We start from the raw sequence: 27,027 nt of genomic DNA, 5'->3' as shown, positions 1-27,027 counted from the left end.
TTTACATATAAGCCAAAAATAAAACAGCAACATAAAAAATAATGAAATTTTCGGGGTGCCTGGGTGGCTCAGTCGTTAAGCGTCTGCCTTCGGCTCAGGTCATGATCCCAGGGTCCTGGGATCGAGTTCTGCATCGGGCTCCCTGCTCGGCGGGAAGCCTGCTTCTCCCTCTCCCACTCCCCCTGCTTGTGTTCCTGCTCTTGCTTTCTCTCTGTCTGTCAAATAAATAAATAAAATCTTTAAAAAAAAATGAAATTTTCACATATCAATGTAATATGTCATTCATATGTATATATATATGTGTGTGTGTGTGTGTGTATACTTATCTATTTATCGCTCTCTGCATGCCTATTATCTATATTGTGAGGATGACAGGAAAACTAAAGATCGTATACTTAAAGTGACTCATAGTATGCTTGGTCCATTAAACATGTGGCCTTTATTATTGTGCTTTGACTAAATGACATGAATGGAATTAACTATTGTTAAAAGTATCATTATAACTATACTTTAAAAAATCAATCTTTCCCTTCGGCTAGACATTGTCTTTTTGCCAGACCAGTACCTGTTTGCTGTTGGTTGAAACCTAGACCAGGTGAAGAAAGTACCTGTATTCAGTATTTACCTAGAGATTGATACTTTTGAATAATCACAAAGAAGTGTGAAAATCGGAGTTAATTACTGACATTACGTATACTCAAATCTATCTTGTTTTTATTGGACTGAATGTCTGTGGTTCAAGTATTACCCTTTTGGGCCAACTGTTTAATGCCTGACAGAGCAGAACACGTAACTCAGAAGTAAAACATTCCATGAAGAGTCATCATGAAACAAAGATAGGAGGAAAAGCTATTTCTCAAGGCCCACTCTATTACTAAAGACCAAATTCACATCCTGAAAGGCATACGGCCAGAGTGAGAAATGCTCAGGTCAATGAATTTCAAGATAATAAAATCTGTGTATTATAACCAGCAGATCAAGTCTTTTTTTCAATGCATCTATATTTTCTTTCACCTATTAAAAGAAAGAACCAAATTAGGGCACTGGACCGCAAGTATTTGATAAATATGCAAGATTCAGTTATTTATGAGATAACCTAACAAGATGCGGAACTTAAAACACATATATGACACCAGTTATATTAGGTCTTTTAGCATGACTCAATTCAGTACCCCACACTTGAAAGAATCAACACAGCATAAAACCAAAGTTGGCAACCTTTAACATTTGTCTGAGATAGCATCACCACACTCCTCTCCCTGATGTCTGAGTCTGCCATAGATTTACAGATTTAGCCTATTCCCACCGGACCCACCTCTGGATACTGGTTTCAGAACACTACATACCACTTGTGAAAGTTCCTGCACTCCCCACTCTGAAGGGCTGCATTGCTTAAAACATAGATTTGCAAAAACTGTCCAAGAACGCTATAGTGTTTAAGTGGCCATCCTTTCTTTTCTTTTTTTTTTTCTTAAATGCGGTTTTCAAAGTTTTTTTTTAATTTTTTTTAAGATTTTTATTTATTTATTGAGAGAGAGAGAATGGTAGAGAGAGAGCACGAGAGGGAAGGACAGAGGGAGAGCAGACTCCCTGCTGAGCAGGGAGCCCGATGCAGGACTCGATCCAGGGACTCCAGGATCATGACCTGAGCTGAAGGCAGTTGCTCAACCAACTGACACACCCAGGCACCCAGTGGCCATCCTTTCAATATTAGGCCCAGTCATAATAGTGGATTTTGGCTTCTCGCTTCCTTTCTTCCAGGAGGCGGAAATCAGTGGTTACAGAAGCATATGCTATTCTATCGAGTTGCCCATCCCTCAACTTCCACTTCCAGAGATGAGGTAATAGGAACTGGATTTAACCCTCCACCTAAAACACAAAAAAAACTATACAAAACAAGTGAAAAAAATGATTCAAGATACTGGAAATAAGCGACAAAGGATCAATTGTTTCTAAGTAACTTAAATGAATCCCTGAACAAAACTCAGAAATATTTAGAAAAATACAAATATATCCAACACGCAATAACGCCAAAGTCACAATGTCCAGGATCCAATAAAATATACCCAGCATGTGAAGAAGCAGGAAAATATGACCCACACCAGGAGAAACATCAATCAATTGAAACTGACCCTGAATTGAAAGATGAAAGAATTTGTAGAAATGGATATTAAAAGTTATTATAATTATATCCAATATGCTCAAGAAGCTGTAGGTATTGGGCATGTCAAGTAAAGATGGAAGATACTTTAAAATGCCCAAATTGAACTATACTAGATGGGATTAATGGCAGAAGAAAAGACGGGTGAACTTAAATAGACAGCAATGAAACCATCCAAAATGAAAAGCAGAGAAAAGATTGGGGGAAAAAATGAACAGAGCATTAGTGAACTTTAGGACTCTTCAAGAAGCCTAATATACATGTAATTGAGTCCCTAAAGGAGGGGGTCTGGTGACAGAAAAAAAATTTGAAGAGATAATGGCCAAAATTTCTCTAACAATAAAGAGAAAAATCTTAAAAGCAGCCAAAGAGACACATTACATAGAGAAGAACTAAGGTCACTGCGTACAGATTTGCATCAGAGACAATGCAAGTTAGAAGACAGTGTATAGAATGCAAAAAAAAAAAAAAAAAAAAATTGCCAACCTAGAATTATTTGCCCAGCAAAATTATCTTTCAAAAACAAAGGTGACCTAGACAGCAAGAAGCCAGAATTCCATTTCACAGAGAAAATTCATAGGGACAGAAAGGCAAATTCATAGAGACAAAAAGTATAAGAGAGGCAAGTGAGGAAGAGGAGCTGGAGGAGAGGAAATGGGAGTTATTTTTTTTTAATTTAAATTCAATTAGGGGAGTTATTATTTAATAGGTATAGAGTTTGTTTCAGATGATAAAAAGATGCTGGAATAGGGTAGGGAAAATGGTGGCATAAAACTGTGAATATGCTTAATGTCCCTGAATTGTACACTTAAAAAAGGTTAAAATTTTGTTAGGTATATTTTACCACAATAAAAAAAGAATTTTAAAAAAGAAGTATACTAGTTCTCTATGGCCATGAACAGACCTCAAGACAAAATGTCCAGTGAAAAAAGGGAAGTCTCAGAATATGTGCTGACTAATACCATTTATATGAATTTGAAAGCACATAAAAACACCGTATTTTGTTATTTATATATATAGAATAGTGGCAGAAAACAGATCAGTGGTTCCTTGGGGATGGAGGGATGTGAGTGAGAAACAGTTTGGATTATAAACTTATCCTATGATAGTAGTTGCCCCATAAAAAGCGAAGGAATACAATGCAACTGGAGGTGGGACAGACCCTCCCGCAGACCAGAGCACAAGTTGGAGTCTGGGATCCCTGGTGCCCAATCAGGCTCTTATGGCCCCTCTTGTCTCACCTCTCAATTCATCTCCACCCCACCACTGCAAGGGATTTCTCCCAGGTGGGCCCCAGTCTGATGCCTTTGCCTTTCAGGCATCTACACGGCCGGCTGTATAAATGGTAGCAGCCAGAGTTTACCAGACAGAATGCCTGGAGCACAGATTTGGGGCAGAGGCCAGAACTGAAAGAGGGCTTGAGGACTTCTCTAAGTCAGCCAGTTGTCTTCTGTGTGGGGTACTCTATCCTTGGGAGTGCATGAAGACTTTCCAGGGATGACCAGGCTTAGATGGTTTTTAAAAGGTATCAATTTCCATATCCTCAACTTCCATATAAATTCCTTTCTAAAAATCATCAGCCCAAGAATGTACCTGGGTTGCAGTATCCCACCTCATCTCCTTTTCAAATATTTCTTTTCCTATTTATTTTTTTAAAAAGAATATATACCGGGGTGCCTGGGTGGCTCAGTTGGTTAAGCATCTGCCTTTGACTCAGGTCATGATCCTGGGGTTCTGGGATCGAGTCCCGCATCAGGCTCCCTGCTCAGTGGAGAGCCTGCTTCTCCCTCTCCCTCTGCCGGCCGCTCTGCCTACTTGTGATCTCTCTCTCTCCATCAAATAAATAAATAAAATCTTAAAGAAAAATAAATAAATAAAAAGGGATCTATACCTACCAGACGATCCAGCCATTCCACTTCTAGATATTTGCCCATGAGAAAAGAAAACATATCTATACAAAGACTTATACGTGATTGCCACAGAGCTTTTATTTGTGATAGCCCCAAATTGGAAACAATCTCAATGTCCATCAACAGAGGAACAGCTAAAAAATTGTGGTACATCTGCATAATGGAATACCACTCAGCAATAAAAAGAAGTGAACTACTGATAAACACAACACACACATCAATAATTTTGCCCAGTGAAAGAAACCAGACTAACCCGCCCCTCAAAAAAGAGTACGTACTGTATGATTCCATGCCTACAAAACTCTAGAAAATGTAAACTAATCTATAGTGACAGAAAACAAATCACTAGTTACTTGGCATGGAGGGGTAGGAGTGAGGAATTGCAAAGCACACTGAAACACTTGGGGGTAATGGATATGGTCTTCATCTTGCTTGTGAGGATGGTTTCCTGGGTGTCAAAACTCAACAAATTGTACACTTTTAATATGTACAGTATATTGTGTGTCAATTATACCTCAATAAAGCTGTTTTTTTATTTTTATCTCTTTTTTTTAAGATTTTATTTATTTGAGAGAGAGATAGAGCACAAGCAGGGGGAGCAGCAGAGGGAGAGGGACAAGCAGACTCCCTGCTGAGCAGGGAGCTCGACGTGGGGCTTGATCCCGGGACTCCAGGATCATGACCTGAGCCAAAAGCAGATGTTTAACCGACTGAGCCACCCAGGTACACCTCTTTTTTTTTTTTTTTTTTTTAAGTAGGCTCCATACCCAGTGTGGAGCCCAACAGAGGGGCTTGACCTCATAACCCTGAGATCAGGACCTGAGCTGATATTAAGAGTCAGATGCTTAACCAACTGAGCCACCCAGGCACCCCAATAAAGCTGTTTTTTTTAAAAAAAAAAAAAAGATGAAATAAAGATATGAAAAAGAGGAAAGAATTAATCAAACACCAACCTCTACTACAGGAAATGTTAAAAAAAGTTCTCTAAAAGGAAAATACCAGTTACAAAACAAGATCTGTTCAAGGAGTAGATTTTTTTCTTATTGATGTCGATTTTCATTTTTTAATTTCCAGGTTTTGATCCATAATACTGCTATCTAAGTAAGTGAAGTCACACTGAATTCAGCCAAAAAATTTTCTCCTCACTGTTTCTTCTGACATGATTACCACTGTCAGTATACAGTGTTAGGTGATAGAGAAAAAGTATGAAGAATGATTGTTCTTTACACACCAGCTAAAAGTACATCAGACTAAAGATGTTTGGAAAATATCACATAAGAGAAGTATGTTTCTTACCATCCTAAGTGTGGTTTTGTTACGTCTTGACATTCAATTATCCCCCCTGTGAACACATCAGATTTAATAAGGCAAACAGGAAGAAGTTTAACCTGTGGAATTCAGAAACACTCCACACATACTCTTTACATCAAAGAATGCTTAATGCATTTCAAATTTCCATGAATCTCACCTACTGAAGCCAAAAGGATATGAATTAAAGAATTACATCCAAATAAAATCCTTTCCCACTCTCTGCAAATCACCTACTTTTTCTCTCACGTAGCCTCTTACAGGGTGTAAATGAAATAATAATTTACATATGTTATTGGTGAGAAGTATAACAAAAGGTACAATATTTTTGGAGGTCAATTTGGTACCACCTATTATCAAGGACACATTCCATTTCAGGGAATTTACCCTATAAAAATACAGTGCAGGTGTCCCAAAAAAACACATGCACAAAGATATTCTCTGTACTAATATTTTTATATGCTACAAATAATCCACATATCCATCAAAGGGGGATTGGTTAAATAAATTATGGTACAACCATATTATATAAACATTATATAAACCATGTTATATAAATCTACGTACACTGATATGGAAAGATAATCCACAAGATGTTAAGTGAAAAGGTGGGTTAAATAACAGCTTGTACAATATCTGGCTATTTGTAAGAAAGAAAAAAATTGTTACCCTATCCCTTCTAGTTGTATATTCACCAAAATAAACATCATCAATTTGTTTATAGGAGCTATTTGGGGGGATCTGAGGATCCTCAGAGTTACTTTTTCCTTCAAACAAATCAATATTTTTGTTAAAAAGCAAGCACCACTCTTAATGAAAACTTAACTAAGAAATAAAATATCCAAAGGCTAGTTTCTAAGAAAAGAGAAGTGACTGGGTGCCTGGGTGGCTCAGTTGGTTAAGCAACTGCAACTCAGGTCATGATCCCAGAGTTCTGGGATCGAGCCCCGCATTGGGCTCCCTGCTCCTCAGGGAGCCTGCTTCTCCCTCTCCCTCTGCCTGTCGCTCCCCCTGCTTGTGCTCTCTCTCTGTCAAATAAATAAATAAAATCTAAAAAAAAAAAAAAAAAGAGAGAGAGAGAGAAGTGACAGAATAGAAGCAGTTAAATATAAACCTGGTAATCAGACTCTGAATAAATTAGAAATTGACAGAATTAGAAATTTAGAAAATAATATTAGATTGTGAGTATAAAAAGGCATATTCTTATGGAAAAAGTCACAATTAAAATATGATGAACTAAAAAGTCATTTATCCTTCTCTGTCCCCTCTCTTCTTACCTGAGAAGGGAGGTGTAATTGTTACAAAATTACTATTCATTCTAAAATGTTTAGTTAGATTAAGCAAACCAGTTTTTCTACAAGCACTTCAAAACAAATCAGTAAAACTGGTTTTGAACACAAGGAAAAAGAATGGCTGTCATAGATCTATTTAAAGAAATGAAGTAAGTTTATGATCACTATTTGCTCTAAAATAAAAAAATCCCACAATTAAAAGCTTAGCTTCTAGACAGTGTTGCTCATAAACCAGAGAAATCATAGTCCTGCGTTCCACTGATTCTAGACAGAATTTTTTTCTCTAGATAAGCATGCCCCAATGCCCACCTGGCTAAAAATAAAGGTAACAAAATTACAACTGAAAAATAATTGCAAGGAACTTAAAAATAATTACGACTGGCTCTATATGCCTAAAATTAAGAAGAGACTGGTATCAAAATTAACCAGGGTAAGAAGGATCACATGGGAATCAGCAGACTTTAATAGAAAGTTTAACCTTTTCCTTGAATGAGGCTATAGATTTATAGTTTTCCCCCGAAAATTAGGACACTTAATAGCTATTTAGAGACAAAGAAGTTTGAATTGCATTATAAAAGGATAAGACTATTTCACCAGAGAATTAGTTTAATTTACTATGTGAATCTGTTAATTAAAATATGCTATAATGTTAAGAAAAAATAGAATAAACCACAACTCCCAATGCTTAAATCTTCAATAATGAACATAAAACTACAGGAAAGGCTTGCTATTAGTCTTTTCTACAATTCATATATGTTTTTTGAGCATACTGTTACTGAGTACTGCTCTAGGCACTGGAGCTCCATGGCAAAGACAAGATCTCTGTTCTCATGGAGCTTACATTCTACCATAAAACAAGATATAAAATGAATAGGAGTGAAAGGCTTCTTGGAGGACAGGACATTTGAGTAACCTGAATGACAGGAAAGAGACAGCCATATAACAATTTGGGAACAGAGCTCCCCAGGTAACGGCAATACGAAGTATAAGAGTACTATAAAATTTATTTTATTTTATTTTATTTTAAGAGAGGGGGAGAGAGAGAGAGATGGAGGGAGGGGGAGAGGGAGAGGGAGAGAGAGAATCTTAAGCAGGCTCCATGCCCGACCTGGGGCTTGATCTCGCAACCCCAAGATCATGCCCTGAGCCGAAATCAAGAGTCGAATGCTTAACTGAGCCACCCACGCACACCAAATTTTTAATGGATTATCTCTAAATCAATTTAATAAAATGCATTATCTATGATTCCTATGTACATTAGCTTGAAAACCACCAATTGAAAAAAATCCTAAATGGCATGAAATGATCAGGATAGGATTAAAATGAGAGTAACATTGGGGTGCCTCGCTGGCTCAGTTGGTAGAGTATGAGACTCTTGATCTTGGGGTCGTGAGCTCAAGCCCCACATTAGGCAGAGTTTACTTTCAAAAAAATGAGAATAACATTAGTTCATGATAAGAATCAATTTATTGATGTTAACTATATTGTATATACTGTGCTAAATTATATAGTCTCATGTTCAGGCTGAAGATATACTGTGAGATATCCACACCATTTAGAATTAACAATATTTAAACTAACCTTGTGGTCAAAAGTGGATGAATAGATAAAGATAATCTTATCCGTAAGTAATACAGAATTTAAAATACCAACCTAGTATTTCCCTTACTAGACTTCAAAACATTTTTAGTCTTAACATTTTAAGACTGATAATATCTGAGGCTACTGAGGGCAAGAGCAAAGGGATGCTCTCATTCAAAGTAATTGTGCCATAAATTGGTTTAAACTTTTTGATAGCAATCTGTCACTAGCTACCAAAATTTATGATGTGCATATCCTATGAATTTGCTACACAAAGTCCCATACAATAGCACAAAATTACATATAAAGATGTTCATTATGTATTGCTTATAGTGCCAAAAAAAATCCCTGGAAATAGTCCAAATATCCATCAATAAGGAATTAAATAAATCAAGAAATACCTACAATGATGTGGTATAATACACAGCATTTAAAAAAAGTAATGCTGTCGGGGCACCTGGGTGGCTCAGATGGTTAAGCGTCTGCCTTCAGCTCAGGTCATGATCCCAGGGTGCTGGGATCGAGCCCCACATCGCGCTCCTGGCTCAGTGGGGAGCCTGCTTCTCCCTCTCCCTCTGTCTCTTCCCCTGCTCATGCTCTCTCTCTCTCTCTCTCTCTCTGTAACTCTGTGTCTCAAATGAATACATAAAATCTTTAAAAAAATAAAAATAAATAAAAAAAATAAAAAGTAATGCTGTAGGGGCGCCTGGCTGGCTCAGTCAGTGGAGCATGTGACTCTTGATTTTGGGGTTGTGAGTTCAAGCCCCACTCTGGGTGTAGAAATTACTTAAAAAAAATAAAATTGTTTAAAAAAAAAGGTAATGATGTAATTCCACTGACACTGAAATGAAAAAATATCCAATTCACAATGTAAAAGGAAAATATCATTTAATGGTTTGTAATGATTTAATTCTTTTGTATAAAAAAAGTACACTTATAAATAATGTACAGAAGCAAAAATATTTGTATACACAGAGAAAATATCTCAAAGGATATATACTAAGTTGTTACTAGTGGTTTTCTCTCTTACGCCTGGAATTGATGAGGAAGGAAAGAAGAGAAAAGGCAAACGGAAGACTTCTTTTAAAATTTCAAAACATCTGTACTACTTCTTTTCCCAAACAGCAAACATGGATTACTTAGGAAACTTTTAAAAATGTCTTTAAAGGGGCGCCTCACTGGCTCAGTAGGAGAAGCATGTGACTCTTGATCTCGGGTTCATGAGCTCGAACCCCACACTGGGCACAGAGATTAGATAAATAAAACTTTAAAAAAAAAGTGTTTCAAAAGTGCTAATGGGTTTTGAGTTTACGTATAGCTTGGATCTGGGATAATATCTTTCCAAGGCTCTTCTTATCAGGAAACATAGAAATGGCCCCAAATATTGAGCTACATATTATAATGACATTCCTTAAAAAGAAACTCCATTTGCATTACAATTAATAGAGGGCCATAATACAAAGCTAGTATATTTAGGGTATCTTTAAGCTATACTTCAATGACATTCTATCATGTAAAATAAAGTCTAATGTGGTTTGCAAAGCCTTCCAGGATTGAGTCAACCCTAAGCTTCTCCAAGTTTAATATTCATGCGACTTACCTGTAATTCCTGTTAAAATACAGATTCAGATCCAGAAGTCTGTGATGGGGTCTTTTCTAAAAGTTCTGCAGACCACACTCAGGAGCAAGGATCTAGTCCTGATACCACACCATTCCCCACACTTTAATTTAGTGAATTACTGCTCTTCCACACACACCATGTTGTTCATAACATGTCCTTTCTCTGTCTTATTCTTTGTCAGAAATGGTTTTCCCTTCACCTCCACTTCAAAAACTTTTTTTCTTTGTTACTGTTTTAGTCCAAATGTCACACATATTTCAGGCACATGTAGATGCTACTTCTTTTGCATTCCAAGATCCCTATGCATTTATGTTCAACTTACCACATTTGTTATTTGCATGTCCATCTCCCTATGAGACAATGAGTTTGAGGATAGAAAATATCTATCTTGAGCACACAGATACTCAATAAATGTTTTCTGAGTCCAAGTCATTAAGGCATCAATGCCACCATCTTTGAAATCATGGTGTCACAATCACTTTTATTCTGTCACATTTTCTTTGAGGTAATATTCAGAAAAAATACTACCAAATTATTGAAGGTAATCTCTAAAGTATAAAATAACATTCACATTCAAAATTAAAGTAAAATATAACACAATTTGATGAGATGTTTATGTTAATGGTGGAAGAAAGTCACATTAATTTCACTCTATTTCGGGGTATAAAGGACAAAACAAAGATTGTACCCTTTGGTATTCTTTTCATTTAAGTACTTGAAGCAAAATTAAAATGGCATCAAATTTCTAATTTACCTAATAGTCCTAATTAATTAGGACCTTTACTATATTTTAAAAATAAATGACAAAATAGTATCTTAAATCAAATGCTTACACACATAGCCCTCTCTTTATCACTCACCTTCCTCATCTATCCATTTCATGGTGAAAAGCTGTTCGTTGTCAAAGGAACACATATCTCGAACCTCATTGCAAAGGCCCTCAAAGGAGATTGAAGGTTCAAAATGTGTTATCATGATATCCCTGAAAAAGAAAAAGAGTTTTAAGTTTGAAGATGACTGAAACTAATGATGCTCTACATACTACTAAATGCCTGACGATCTGAAGAATGTCAGATATTTTGTGAGTACATCATTGCATTGTTTCCAGTAAACAATCCCTGTAAAGTTAAAAAAAAAATCCATATTAATAATGTTTAAAAATAAAAATAGTGGAATATTAACTAAATTGAATTTAAATAAAAAATTTAAAAATAAAAAAATAAAAATAGTGGATTTGTGAGAAACTTTAATTCAATCTCCTCCTCCTTCGGGAAGCCCACCCTAACTGCTCTGATGGTCATCCCACTTTGCTTTAATATTAGTTTTCAGAAGTGCTCTCTTTTGTGAGGCACTGAACTCCACAGATGAATAGCTCAGTTACTGATTAGCTTCTGCCTTATATTTAACTGAAATCTGTTCCAATCGCTGGTCCCAGATCGCCCCTCCTTAGGAAGTCTATCCTTCGTCTAAAAGATGGCTCTTCAATAATTGGACAAAGATCTGATATGCCCTCCTCCTCAGCCCTCACTTCTGCAGATTAACCACCCATAAGACTGTCACCCATTCTTTGTGCAGCATGATTTTTAGACCTCACACCTTTATTTTCACCTTTTCCCAAAGACCTTCCATTTGCCACAATTATAATATGACTAATATTTTAAGGTAGATACCCAAAATACATAGGAATAGACATAAATGTGTATTTATGTTTGTTTTAGTGTAAGATAAGCAACAGTATTCAAATAAATCTACCTAGCAGCTACTCATTATAAAACTTAAAATTGCAACAAAATGTTTTAGAGCAGAGGCCTGGGGTTTCCTCCAAGGAGCCAGGAGAAGGTTCCCAATGATCTAATCTCTGCCCAGTAGCCAGCTACAGTATCCTTTCAAACGAAAGTCAGATAGACTGAATGACTCTAATTTAACAAACTCTTACAGAGTGATCTCTAGGTGTCAGACTGTTCTAACGGTTTTACAAAGATAATGTAGTTCACGTCCTTCCTGTTTTAAACTCTTCAAGTGCCTTTCTTTCCCATGCAGAGTAAAATCCAAAGTCCCCAGCAGGGTCTACCGGGCCTTGACTACCTCTCTGACCAACCTCTTCTACTACTTCAACAGGTAAACCATCTACCATCTACCCCAGCTAGAATGTAAGTTTGGTGAAAGTAGGGATTTTGTTTTGTTCATTATATTCCTAGTGGCCAACACAGTGCCTAGACACAGTGCCTAGCACAGAATGGATTCTTGACAAATACTCACTGAAGAAAGGAAGGAACTGTGAACAGACATGGGTAGCTAGAACACAGAACATAGAGTGGGAAATAAGGAATTTAGAATTTTAAGTTATCTGTAAAAAAAAAAAGTTAAAAAACTATAGTCTTTAGGGGCTGTCAAAGGTAAACAGAGAGCAGACATGAAAATTGGCCTTTTTTTGATAATCATTCTAAGCATCTCATAGCTTTCTGCCCCTGCCTCAGAACTCTCCTGCCTTGGCTTTCATAATAGTATGTTGCCCTGGCTCTCTGTCTGCTTTTCTGAACTCTTAAGTCTCCTTCGATTTTCGATCACAAGATACTCTTTACACCCTTGTTCACATTCATTCCGTCACTCTTCCTTTCTCTCTAAACCTAATTCACATTCAATGTTTTAACTACTATCTCTGTGTAGGGTGTCTCCTAAATCTCTAATTCTAGCTCTCTGTGTGGTATTTAAGTCTTTTGATAATCTGGTTCTATTTTCAACTTGAACCCACCATTCCCAACACAAATACTCTTCTACAGACATCTGGTTTACTCATAACCTCCACACATAAGACCTTGATAATCCAAGTTTTAATTCTGACCTTTCCGCAGTTCAAGGCCCAGTTTATATAGGGAGGTGGGGATCAATTCTTTAAGAAGTGCTTCAACACCAACTTCCATTAAACCTCTTTCAACCACACAAGCCCAGTGGTCTATACTTCTAAACCTGCCCGACATGTATCTTATGTTCCATTTTCTGTTATTTAACTCATATACTGATAACACATCCTCAACTAAGCTGTACACAACTGGAAGACAAAAATTCTCGGACTTTTTCATAGATTCACATAACTATTAACATAATAAGGACTCAAACATTTCTTAACTGAATGCAGAAGAAATACTCTCTAGGAGAAACCCATCTTCCAGAAAATGCACTTCTGACAAGGAAATATCATGGTTTATGTTTCCTTTGCCCGTAAGCATTTATAGAATACTGAGTGTACTCTGGGTGTTGAAACAAACTTTATCTTACATAACCTTCATGATATCTATCAAACCAGACATACTAATCTATTTTACAGATTTAAAAAGCAAAGGACAAAGGAATGTTTGCCAGTCTCTCCCAGTTGAAAAATAGAATATGACTTCAAATCCAAATCTAATGACACCTATGGTGGACACTGTGATCTGACGCTCCCCCTCCCCATCCAACCTTCTAAAAGCAACACACAGAGGCAACAGATGCTTCCAGTTTAATATGGCAGAGGGAACACATATCTATATCCCTTCATTCGAAGGGCCCACGGAAACAACAGAAAATTGAAATGGCAAATTAAGTCTTAGAAATCAGAAAAGGCAGGGCGCCTGGGTGGCTCAGTTGGTTAAGCGACTGCCTTCGGCTCGGGTCATGATCCTGGAGTCCCGGGATCGAGTCCCACATCGGGCTCCCTGCTCAGCGGAGAGTCTGCTTCTCCTTCTCACCCTCCTCCCTCTCATGCTCTCTGTCTCTCATTCTCTCTCTCAAATAAATAAATAAAATCTTTAAAAAAAAAAAAAAAAAAAGAAATCAGAAAAGGCACCAGCAGCAGACCAGAAAGTAAAAATCCCAGATGACTGAAAACAGATGGCATAAAAGTAACGAAGAAAACATACCAGCCCCAAACAACAAAGTTAAAGGAATCTTTAAAAGAGAAAAGTTTCATTTACACAAGATTACTTTTCCTTCTTTACGCATCTACTCATACTACTGGGCTCTTCAAGCGCTTAACACCTACAAAAGCATTCATTATAAATGCTTGTTTTTTTTTAAGATTTTATTTTTTTTTAAGATTTTATTTAATTATTTGAAAGAGAGTGAGAGGGGCGCGTGGGTGGCTCAGTCGTTAAGCGACTGCCTTCGGCTCAGGTCATGATCCTGGAGTCCCAGGATCGAGTCCGGCGTTGGGCTCCCTGCTCAGCAGGGAGTCTGCTTCTCCCTCTGACCCTCCCCCCTCTCATGTGCTCTCTCTCTCTCAAATGAATTAAAAAAAAAAAAATCTTAAAGAAGACCTGAGTAAGGGGCGCCTGGGTGGCTCAGTTGTTAAGCCTGCCTTCGGCTCAGGTCATGGTCCCAGGGTCCTGGGATCGAGCCCCGCGTCGGGCTCCCTGCTCGGCACGAAGCCTGCTTCTCCCTCTCCCACTCCCCCTGCTTGTGGTCCCTCTCTCGCTGTGTCTCTGTCAAATAAATAAATAAAATCTTTAAAAAAAATTTAAAAAAAAAGAAAGAGAGTGAGAGAGCACCAGCGTGCAAGGCAGAGGTGAAGGGAGCAGAGGGACAGGGAGAAGCAGGCTCCCTGCTGATCACGGAGTCTACTGCGGGCTCGATCCCAGAACCCAGAGATCATGAGCTGGGCGGAAGTCAGATGCTTAACCGCCTGAGCCACCCAGGTGCCCCAGATTTTATTTTTAAGTAGTCTCTACACCCAACATGGGGCTTGAACTCACAACCCCAAGATCAAGAGTCCCACGCCCCACCAACTGAGCCAGTCAGGCGCCCCACAAATCCTTTTTTAAATTGCTTTAAACAAACATTTATAAGTTAAAGAACAGAATAATGTTACAAACTTTTAGAATGTAAAAACTACTAAGAAGAATCAAGATGTGGAGAAGATAAAAGTATAAATTCAAAATGTTTCTTTCCTAGTAGAGAGTCAATACTCTTATCTAAAACTAATCATTTAAAAATAAAAACAGGGAACAAGAAAAAACCAAATAGGGGCGCCTGGGTTGCTCAGTCAGTTAAGCGTCTGCCTTCTGCTCAGGTCATGATCCCAGGGTCCTGGGACTGAGTCCCACATCAGCCTCCCCGTTCAGCACGGAGTCTGCTTCTTCCTCTCCCTCTGCCCCTCCCCCTGTTCGTTCTCTTTCTCTCTCTAATAAATAAAATCTTGAAAAAAAGAAAAAGAAAAAAACAAATAATCCAAATAAAAGATGGGCAAAGGATTTGAACCAACATTTCTCCAAAATGATATACAAATAGACAAGTTTATGAAAAGATGTTCAACATCGCTAATCATTAGGGAGATACAAATCAAAACCATAATGAAATATCACCTCATACCCATTAGGATAACTACTATCAAAAACAAAACAAAACTAAACAGACTAACAAGTGTTGACAAGGATGTGGAGAAACACAAGCCTCGCGCACTGTTGGTGGGAGTGTGAAACGGTGCGGCAGCTACGGAAAACAGTACAGAGGGTCCTCAAAAATTAAAAACAGAATTTCCATTTGATCCCATAATTCCACTTCTGGGTACAGGTCCAAAAGAACCGGACACAGGGACTCCGACAAATTATTTGTACACCCATGTTCATAGTAGCATTACTCACAATAACCAAAAGGTGGAAGCAACCCAAGTGTCCATTAACAGAGGAATGGATAAACAAAATGTGATATATAAACACAAAGGAATATTATTCAGCCTTTAAGGAAATTCTGGGACACCTGGCTGGAGCAGTCAGAGGAGCATGCGACTCTTGATCTCAGGGTCCTGGGTTAGAGTCCCACACTGGGTGCAGAGATTACTTAAATAAATAAATAAACTTAAATGAATGAATGAATGAATGAATGAATGAATGTAAGGACATTCTGACACATGGATGAACTTTGAAGACATTATGTTAAGTGAAATGGGCCAGTCACAAAAAGACAAATACTGCAGACTCCATTTAATTGGAACAGTGGTTCCCAGGGGTTGGGGGGAGGAGAAGGAAATGGGGAGTTGTTCAACAGGTACAGTTTCAGTTTTACAAAATGAAAAAGTTCTAGAGATTGGTTGCACAACACAGTGAATATAGTTAACACTACTGAACTGTACACTTAAAAATGGTTAAGATGTAAATTTAGTGGTTTTTTTTAACCACAATTAAAAAGAAAAGCAGAAGGTACATTATTTAAGTTACAAACATAACCATTAGAACTAAAAATAGGAGAGACAGTGATAAAGAAGTACTAAATTCCTCATCTTTCATATTGAGCAATGGATATAATAAAACAAAATTTTACAGGTTTTTATTTTTATTTATTTTTTTGAGAGAGTGAGCATGGGGAGTGGGGAAGGGGTAGAAGGAGAGGGAAAGACTCTTAAGCAGGTTCCATACCCAGCGCAGAGCCCAACGCTGGCTCAGTCTCAGGACCCTGAGATCATGACCTGAGCTGAAATCAAGAGTCGGATGCCTAACTGACTGATTCACCCAGCCACCTCAAAACAAAACAAAATTTTAAAAGTAGTTAACTCTGGGTGGTGGAACTGGAGATTGGAGAGAGATTAGAGATGGAAAGAGGATGTACTTTGTATTTAGACTCTTCTGAATAGTACAGATTAACAATTTATTTACCATATAAAGGTATGATTTTATTATAAAATTTACTTTCTAGTAAAAAATATAAATAAAATATTTACAAAATTTAAAATGAATTTTATGAATAAAATTGTCTTAAATTTTTTAAAATTTTATTTTTAAAAAAGAAAATAAAAATAGAAAATAGTTCGTTGGGCGCCTGGGTGGCTCAGATGGTTAAGTGTCTGCCTTTGGCTCAGGTCATGATCCCAGGGTCCTGAGATTGAGTCCCGCATCAGGCTCCCTGCTCCTTGGGGAGCCTGCTTCTCCCTCTGCCTCTGCCTCTCTCTGTCTCTCATGAATAAATAAATAAAATCTTAAAAAAAAAAAGAAAATAGTTCCTTCTTCTAACAACATTATAAGAGAATATGCTTACCTTAAAGCAATTTCGTTTTTGTAATTCAATTTTATTTATTTTTTTTCTTCCAAGCTTTTATTTAAATTCAAGTTAGTTAAATATAGTATTGGTTTCAGGAGTAGAATTTAGTGATTCATCACTTACATATAACACCTAATGCTCATCACAAGTGCCCTCCTTAACACCCATCACCCAATTAGCCCATCCTCCTGCCCACCTGCCCAGCAATTTTTCTTTCAAAATACCCTCAAGGTTATTAGTATGAGGGAGTAAGGGTTGAGAGAATGTATTTTAGAATTAAATGAGAGAAGGAAAGGCTCCCACAGACTTTCTCTGGCAAAGAACAAGTATGGCATTATGTTTTTTGAATGCAAGGGAAAAAAATTAGTATCAGATATCATCAAAACATGACTTCCTTACTAAGGTCCACATGAACTTACAATTAACACATACATAAGCATGTCTGTAAACAATAGGGACTTTTAAGAAATCTTACTTTTCAAGAGCTAAAAAATATTTATCAGAACAAATATTTTCTAAATAATCCTTAAAAAACATAAGTACAAACATCCTAAAGAGACTCAGTGAAGGAGTCATGCTTTATCAACTGCCACTCCTTAAGTTCCAGGAACTAAAACATTTAAGGGAGTTTTATATAAACACTTCTCTAAGTAATTGAGAAAGCACCATGTTCATACCCTCTACAAACACCAGATCCTTATTACAGCACTAAAGCTAAAAATGAGCTGCAAAATAAAGATATTTCATTCTAAAGGTATAAAACCAATTATGCATGAAAGATTTTTTTTTCTGGTTTTAACTTCAGTGTTAGCATAAATTATCTTACCACTGGTCTTCGACAGAATATAGTCTGCTTCACCACAAAGATTCCCAAAATGGCAAATTTAGATATAGTTTTAGCTGAATTTTTAAAAAAGAAGAAAAAAAAGGCAGTTTTAATTTTGCTACTGGGCTTCAGAAGACAAACTGCTTTAAGCATTCATTATGTTCCTATGTTCTAAAATATAGACTCTAAAGTTTTTCTGTAGGATTAATTGCTTTTAAAAATAAACCTGAAAAAAGAACCACCGGTTCAGTCCTTCTGCTATCTCAAAATAACCTTTTCTCCCAAATTAAATGTAGTATAAAGAGAAAAAAGTCTTATTTGTAATCACTGATATAATAGATTTAGATAGAATTATCCATGGATGGTAAAATCACTGGGTTAAAGGTTCTGAGGAAACAGAATATTCATACAATCTCATAGTATCACTCCTCAAATTGTTATTCATAAGAAAGTCATAAAGCAACTTCCATTTTTTTAATGATCAAGATGATAGATGGGGCCCTTGGGTGGTGCAGTTGGTTGAGTGTCCAACTCTTGGTTTCGGCTCAGGTCATGATCTCAGGGTCCTGAGATGGAGGCAAGCCACCCTCCCCCCGACTCTCCTCACTCCTGTCAGGCTCTGAGCTCAGGGAGGAGTCTGCTGGAATTTCTCTTTCCCTCTCCCTCTGCCCCTCTCTGTGCTCACTCTCTCTCTCTCTAAGTGAATAAAAAATCTTAATAAAAAAATAGAAAACTGGCTCAAAAAGAACTGTGAAATATGAATTTGACAATAAAGCAAAAAAATGATTTTTAAAAACCCCGTCAATAGAGTAAAAGGAGAAAAAGAAATTTCTCTGAAGGGTAAAACTCAATGTTACCATCCATACAATGCAGATAATGATATCTGCCTCTGAATACTGTCGTGAAGATTAAATAAAACAAAACACTTATCATAGTTCTTGGAACAACTGGGTACATTATAAAGATTAGTTTCTATGCTCTTTAGCATATCTCAAAGGGGCAAAAGGAGACTGGTATGTTTGAAGATAATTTGGTGAAATTTTTCTAACTAATGATAATATTTCATTAAGATAAAAGATCACTGCTGGGGTGTCTGGGTGGCTTAGTCAGTCAAGCGTCCAACTGTTGATTTCGGCTCAGCGCATGATCTCACGGTGGTGAGACGGAGCCCCGCACTGGGCTCCATGCTGGGCATGGATCCTGCTTGAGATTCTCTTTCCCCCTCTCTCCTTCTGCCCCTCCCTGCTCCCCCTTTCCTTCTCTTAAAAAAAAAAAAAAGATAAAAGAATCACTGCTAAAATTCAGCACTGTCTAGAAAACCTAGCCAAATAGTAAAGATAAGAAAAATTAAATAAGTGAGATATATAGTAAAGAAGAGGCACAATTGTTATTTCCAGATGACATTATTTAGCTATAAATTCTAAGATAGTTAACTAAGAAATTATTAGAATAAGGTGGGTGACCACTTAAATATTCAAAAATAGATGGTATTTAGTAAGCCTATGAAAACAAAAGATCCCATTCACAAAAGCAATAAAATTATAAAACATTTAAGAATAAATTTAACAGGCAATGTGTAAGATTTAAGGGACAGGAATTTTACTGAAAACCGTGAAAAAGATCAATAAATAGGGATTATACTTACAAGGCAAAGCTCAATATTATAGAACTATCAGTTCTCACATTAACCTATAAATTCAAAGCAATTCCAAATCAAAATACCAATTAGATTTTTTTTTCTGGGGGCCCTTGGGTGGCTCAGTTGGTTAAGCGTCTGCCTTCGGCTCAGGTCATGATCCCAGGGGCCTGGGATGGAGTCGTGCGTCGGGCTCCCTGCTCCGCGGGGAGTCCACTTCTCCCTTTCACACTCCCTCTGCCTCTCCCTCTGCCTGTGCTCGCTCTCTCAAATAAATAAAATCTTAAAAAAAAAAAATCAATGAAACCGAATAAAAAGTACTTACATTCCATCTGATAAGTTTAGTATACAACAAAGTTGTCCTTCAACTCAGTGGTGAAAGAACCTATTTTAATAACAGTATTAGAATACATTTTTAAAAAACTAAGCTGTGTCAGTACACTACAAATAACTAAACCCCCAAATATCAGATTTATTGAAAAGATAATCACTTGAAAAGCTGCATAATTAATAGATGAAAAAATATTTTTTTAAAGATTTTTATTTATTTATTTGACAGAGAGAGAGAGCACAATAGAAGGACAGAATCCAAGAGAAGAACTGGGCAAAAGACATGAATAAACAAACAGAAGAACTACAAATGATCAGTAATGTATAAAAGAGCTATAAAAAAGTTAGCATGTGTTGCCTATTGGAAAAATTTTTATTTTTTTTGAAGATTTTATTTATTTGAGAGAGAGAGCGCGTGCACATTGGGTGCAGAGGGAGAGGGAGAGGCAGGCTCTCCGCTAAGCAGGGAGCCCGATGCGGGGCTCGATCTCAAGACTCCGGGATCATGACCTGAGCGGAAGGCAGACGCTTAACTGCCTGAGCCACCCAGGCGCCCCCTACTGGGAAAATTTTTAAAGACCAACAATATGCAATGGGAACACAAGGAAAACACTTCATTTGTACACTGTTGTTTGGAACAGAAATTGGTAAGTGTTTGGAGGACAATATCAAGTTTTAAAACAGGCAAATTTTGGACCATGTTTGCAGGAATATATATTAAATAAAAAGGAGGTTCCTTCAGCATAATTTGAAATAGTGATTTAATGAAAGTAATTTTTTATGCTCATCAATCAGGAAAAAGATTAAATTATGGTATAACAATACTATAGAACACTATATATCAATTATAAAGTAAGCAGATTGCTCTCTATATATGTATCTATTTATCCCTGTCTACCTTAACATGGAAAGATGATCATGAATGAAAACAAATCAAGTTGCAGAAAAATGTGTAGAAATAGAATCTGTTTACTTGAAAAATAAAAGGGTATGTGTGTACACAATATCTATACTTACAGATATATTAATACGATGTAGACTTCCCCAAACTATTAACAATGGGTACCATTAGGAAGTGGGGGTGAGAGGCTACAAGGGGAACCTTTCACTTTCTGTACATCTGCATTTTTAAAATTTAGTTTTAGTGCCTTGCCTTTGTCATCTGCATTTGGTCACTGGTGACATTTTTGTTCCTGTCATCATTCTCAGCCACATTCCTGCCTAGGTTAGCTGCCAGGTACAGGGCTTGGGACATACAGCAGGCACACAATAAATGATTGGTCAGTTAATTCTGGGCATTTCCACCTGGACGCCCACAAAGCATGATGAACTCAAAATTCGGTCACTTGTTCCAGGTAATGAATTACCTCCTCTCACTAATCTCTTCCTCCTATATTCCCTAGTCTCTCTCAAGCAAGAAACCTATTATTGTCAGACTCCTCTTCCCCACAGGAGTCAACCTATAATTCACACTGATTCCATCCCCTAAAATCGCTGTTCAATCCATATCCTCTCCTCCTCTGAATTCTCAGCTGGACTACTTCCAAAGCCTCCAATTAGTCTTCATCCACTGCTAATTCATCGCCCATACTGGGTCCAAGAGTGATCCTTCTAAGATGAAAATCTAAGCATGGATCTCTTACTTAAAACCCTCACCAATGGAAAAAAGTCCGAACCCAAAGTATGATATTCAAGAATCTTCACGAGTAGTGCTTGTGAGCCTTCTTCTTAGTCTCACTTCTTATCAGTGCCCACTTCAAACTCTATGTCCTAATAAGGAATGACTATGGGACTAACAACTAAACTGATCTGAATTCCCCAAACATACCACGCAGTTGTGCAATGCCTGGAATGACCCCCACCCAACATCTTCATCAACCAGGCAAACCTATTTACCCTTTAAAAGCCACAAACATTTCATCCTCTAGTAAGGTTTCCCAAACCCCAAACACCTCCCCAGTATCCATCCCTGCAAGCACCTTACATATAAACATATACACACTCCTTTATTAACTCTTCTATGTCTTTCCTCCTAAAAGTTTCTCAGACCCTTGAGGGCAGAGCCTTAGCTTATTCACCTCTACACCCTCTGTGTCCACCCTAGCACCATGTGCCTACCTTAGAGTAGGCAGTAGGTATTCAACAATATTTATTAAAGTGAGTTTAAACACACTTTAGGTAATATGTGGAATCCTAAGCAAGACTGGAATTTTAAAAATTCAGGTTTTAATTATGCTCATTTCAACCATTAAAAAAAAAAAAACCCAAACACTCAAGTTACCTTAACAAGAGGATTGGGAGTTGTATTAGAAAGCTATTATGGATCTCCAGGAAGAATTTTTTCTGCAGAAAGCTGCTTCCTTCTCCTCTGCTTTCTCAGACCTGACGTTTGCACATGGTTGGTCTTGGCCTCACTAGCCTCTCCCTTAACTCTTCAGCTCCAGTCTTCACTGCTAACAAGCAATTTATCTCCATATTATCTGATTCAAATTTCTGAGAGAGCTGTTTTGGTTTTTGGCACCAGGCCACCAAGTCCTTTCTCTTTCTCTGATAAAGCTATGATCAGTTGTCCTGTGGTTAGGTACCATGCCAGAAGCTCCAGGACCAATAATTAACATTCTCTCAACTCCCAACTCAATATACTATTTGTATTTCCTTAGAACATTATAGAGATATGCTTTATATTGCTGAAATTATTTTGCAATACTCTTAAAAACAAGTCTTGCCAAGACTTGTTCACAGAAAAATCCTGCATACTTCTTCACTGAGCCAGCCATACAATCCAAATATATAAGGAGTTAATCTCCTCCTATTTGTAGACGTGCACAGAAAGAATCCTCTAGATTGTTAAAACCGTTCAATGGCCGTGGTTTAAAAAGCGTTTTTACGAACTTTTTACAAAATTTCCCATACATTTATAACGTACAATGAAATAAGTAGTCCAGACATCTTGTTAAACTCTATCCCACAATATCAAGTAACTTTAATATAAGGAAAAGCACATACAATAGCAATTTATCACTAACCAACAAAACCTGTTTCTCTTCCTCCTAACACTACTAGGTAATGATTGAAGAAGGAAGGCCACTCACGGACAAGCTCCCATGTCAAGGAAAGAAGGGTGTATAGGCCGTGACACAGTCAGATTCTTTTTTTTTTTTTTTTAAGATTATTTATTTATTTTAGAGAGAAAGTTCAAGTACGTGCTGGGGGGAGGAGCAGAGGGACAGGGAAAGAGAATATCAAGTAGACTCCCCAACGAACATGGAGCCCCACACTGGTCTCGATCTCACCACCCCAAGATCATGACCTGAGCCAAAATCAAGAGTCAGGCAACTAACCAACTGGCACCCCAATACAGTCAGATTCTCAATGTTATTAATCTCCTGCTTAAAAACTAGAAAAAAATCTAATTAAATCTCTGTTATATCTAGAGGGACATCACATTTGCACTAAGAACAAATTTAACTGAATGAGAGAACACTATACACATCTTTGAAAGAAGGCAATTTATTCACTAAAAAGTTCTGGCTATGGGCACCTGGGTGGCTCAGTTGGTTAAGCGTCTGCCTTTGGCTCAGGTCATGATCCCAGAGTCCTGGGATCGAGTCCCACATCGGGCTCTCTGCTCAGCAGGGAGTCGGCTTCTCCCTCTCACTCTTCCATTCTCTCAAATAAATAAATAAATAAATCTTAAAAAAAAATTCTGGCTATTCCAAGATTCAATGTTCACTGGAAAGAAATACTGTTAGAAGGGGATAAGGAGAAAACTTTCTGATAATGACCTTTCATAAGATCTGAAAGAAAAGAAACTTTTTTCAAATGCACATTGTCCTTACATTTCTTGATATAAAGGAAGGATTTTCTATTTTAAAATCAGGTAGGTGTTCTAGTTAGCCAACCTGTTTATTAGCTATCCTCACTGGTGACTCATTTTAGTTTCATCTGTAGTAATGAGCAGCTGACTATGTAATATCAAAACCACCAGGTTAGACTATTGTTAATAAACATATAATCTTAACAGATCTAATTTCAGGGGAAAGAAATTGGTACAATTTAGAGAGTGCTGATGTTGTCTTTAAATGAGGCTTGAAATGAAGGCACTGTTAGAAAGCTTTCAATGAATAAAAAGCAATAAAGGGCAAGGGTTTGATTGTTTCACTCTTTAGCAAAAATTCATTGATTTTAAAAAGCAAAATGTTAACTTGAATGTCTTGGAGAAATTTTAGTCAGGCACTAAAAGGGTTATATGTCCTTTTTTATTCTCTTTTATAAAAATAATTGTAGCAATAAGCCAAGACAATATGACACCTACGTTACTAAAATATAACAGACTGATTTCTTTCCAAAGGAGAAGTTTATAATAATTTTAATTTACTAACTAGGCCTATCTACATTTATCAAACCAGTAAAAATGGGGGGAAACTAAATTTCTTCCTCTTCATAGTTAAAATCATTGCAAACTATCTAAATTTAATAAGACAAGAATTTACATTGTTTAAAGTCATAAATGTAAACCAGAGAACTGAAAATAATAGTTTAACTATCAAAAATTGAGACGCACCAACCAGGAGAAGAGCAAGCAAAAGCTAGTATTCACCCTATTTCTCATCTTTGAGAGGATGGGATTAATAGGTACTATCTAAAGTTGACTCATGAAACAGAAGTATAACTTTTAAATAAAGGCAACCTCCAGAAGAACAGAAAAACTGTCAACAGGATACCTCTGGAAGCTGGGATGATGGGATGGAAGACACTTTTTTTATACCTCTGTACAATTTGCACATTCCTACCATGTGAGTATATTCATTTAATCCAGTTTTTTTAAATTGTCAATAATGAGACACCTTAAAAAAAAAAACACCCACTATATATTTCATTCTCTGGGCCTAATAACTCATGGACTGTCAACTTTATAAAATGGAAAGTGAGGGGCTCCTGGGTGGCTCAGTCGGTTAAGTATCTGCCTTGGGCTCAGGTCATGGTCCTAGGGTCCTGGGATTGAGCCCCAAGTCCACTCCCAGCTCAGCGGGGAGCCTGCTTTCCCCTCTCCCTCTGCTGTTGCCCCTGCTTGTGCTCTCTCACTCTCTGTCAAATAAATAAAATCTTATTTAAAAAAAAAAGTCTGTATGTCCAATCAATATTCTTAAAAAAAAAGTGAAATATCTCATCTATCAAATTAAAGGTAAGGTAAAGGAAGCAAAGCTTCTTTCCGCCACAGTCCAAAGTTCATAGCTGACCGTATTCAAGTCAAAACAGTTCTTGTGTGACTGCTACAAACTTTTGAAAAACATACACACACTTCTTGGTATTGTTTTAAAATGAAGACCTCCTTGATCAATTTAAGCAAAAACACTGACACTGTCCAAAATAATTCTTGTAAACTACTGCTGAATACAGTCAAGCTAATAAGAGGTCAGAGGCTACATGGCAGCAAGCGAACTAGTAAGTCGTTACATAAACCGATAACACATTTTAGGCCTTCTATTTCCTTCGAAATCAAAACAAGAGAGGCGTTTTGAAAGTTTGCTATCTTCCCTGATCCCCTCAGGAATGTAAAAGTATGCAACGCAGTTTCAACCTCTTAGTGCTTGAGTTTTGTTTTGTTTTTTTTTAAGCAACTTACTTCTGCTTGGACAAATAGTAAGACAGGCCAAAGCCATTGGGTTTTCAGTTAACCCTTAGCTTCAAATCTTCATGTTCACACTAACATTTCACCTTTCTAATGCTACTAAATGTAATTATCCCATATTTCAAACCACAACTGAATTCAAGGGAAGGGGGATATTTCAGGTCACTGATTATAGAACATGATCTGATACCACAATATTAGGACTGGATTATTCCTGGTAAGCACAGGAGTTATAACTTGGATAACAATATGAGTAAAGATCACAGATTTTAGAACTATGCCTCCGTTCGTCCTCTTCTCTCCCTGCAGTGTTTCCCCCCATCAAATGGTCCTTGAAGCAACACTGACAAAGCAGCATTCACAAATTTTTAATTTACACATATACAACCTAATCTTGGCGAGACATAAGCACCTAATGCACATCCCTAAAAACGGTTCAACTTTACTCTTAAATAATAACTCCTATGTCTAATACACAGGCAGCCTGACCATAGTCCAGATACACTTTGTGAACTCTTCTAGGCGAGGAAGGTAAACCTGACTTAAGAGAACCAGAGGCTTTAGGCCTTCTGGTAATCAAAAGAGCCAGCAAACTAAAGTAGTACTGTCTTTTAAGCCCATAGCAAACTTAGTTCACTGAGGCATCACTCGGAATCAACTCTCAACCCCAAACACATCCAGACTTAATGACGTAAAGCCCTTGTAAATCTCTTAGTAGGCGAGTCTCTCTCGAACCCACCAGGTGGACCTGCTCTATTCCAAGACTCCTCCCTCGGACCCTAGGCTGGACCATCAGCCGCGCGACTCCCGGGCGCCCTGCAACACACCTTGGGGTGCCCCAACGTAGCGCCCCATGCTCCTCCCCCGACCACTCCGACTGATCCCGAGTCCCTAGATTCGCCCGCCCGGGCCAATTCGCCCACATGTCCAGCCCCTCACCCTCCCCTCCTCCAGTCCAAGTCGGGCGGGCCTTTCCCCTCCCCTCCCACCCCCACCCCTACTCTGAGACACTCACCCGCGATAGTAGGCTTTCACCCGGACCTGGTGAGAATGGTCCCCGCTGCCGCCGCCTGCGATCGGGTGAGACATGGTACTGCTGTCCCTCTGAGTCGGCATCTCCTTACTCCCCCGCCTCAAAGCCGGAGGCCGAGGGTGCGGGGGGCGCGCCGGGCGCCGAGGGGGGTCTCCGCTGCCCGAGCCTCTTCCAGAGCCGCGGCTGCCGCTTGCTTACCTGTCCACTCCGCCCGCGGCGCGGACCCAAGGGTCGCCTCGCCGGGGCAGCCGGAACCGCACGGCTCCTCCCGCCGCCCGGGCCCAGCACGCCTCCCCTCTTCGGTCCCTCCCACCTCGCTAGCTCCAAAGGCCCACATTCCGGGGGAGGGCGGGCGCAACCATCGATCCACCTCGAGGAGCCTCACCGCCCGGCTGAACCATTCTTACGGGGGCTAGGAAAAGGGGGAGAGAGGATGGGAGACGCTGGCTCTCACATCAAATAGGCCGGGAGGGAGGCTTTCCTGGAAGCTGTGACGAGAGAATGCCAAAGTTCTCCCTAAAAAGCCCCCTTCCTGCAGGGAAAACATTAGGGACAAAGGCTGCGGCATCTCACCCCGGTTTCCTAATTTGGTCGCGTCTGCGGTCAGCCGACTAGGGACTGGGATAGATTTGCCCTGCCAGCTTTCTGGGATTTGGAGTCCCGATGGGATTCTGGGACTGGAGGTTCTTTAC

General features: G+C 38.3%; 1 protein-coding gene across 2 annotated transcripts in view; it reads right to left on the bottom strand.

Moving 5' to 3' along the window:
• The window catches only part of PRKCI (protein kinase C iota), a 66,167-nt gene extending 39,545 nt beyond the window's left edge, over positions 1-26,622 (bottom strand). The window contains exons 1-2 of one of the 2 annotated variants that reach the window (XM_027583389.2): positions 26,318-26,622; positions 10,734-10,855 (exon numbers count right to left, since the gene is read on the bottom strand). In XM_027583389.2, the coding sequence (XP_027439190.2) occupies positions 10,734-10,855; positions 26,318-26,418 (223 nt within the window). In that variant the 5' untranslated portion in view covers positions 26,419-26,622. The remainder of the gene's footprint in view (positions 1-10,733; positions 10,856-26,317) is intronic. The other variant, XM_027583388.2, reaches the window with a different exon arrangement.
• Between the last annotated feature and the right edge of the window lie 405 nt (positions 26,623-27,027).

Source organism: Zalophus californianus, chromosome 1, assembly GCF_009762305.2.
Source record: "Zalophus californianus isolate mZalCal1 chromosome 1, mZalCal1.pri.v2, whole genome shotgun sequence".
In the NCBI taxonomy this organism is placed as follows: domain Eukaryota; kingdom Metazoa; phylum Chordata; class Mammalia; order Carnivora; family Otariidae; genus Zalophus; species Zalophus californianus.
The sequence above is the reverse complement of the archived record's forward strand: the minus strand, read 5'-3'. Positions and strand labels throughout refer to the sequence as shown.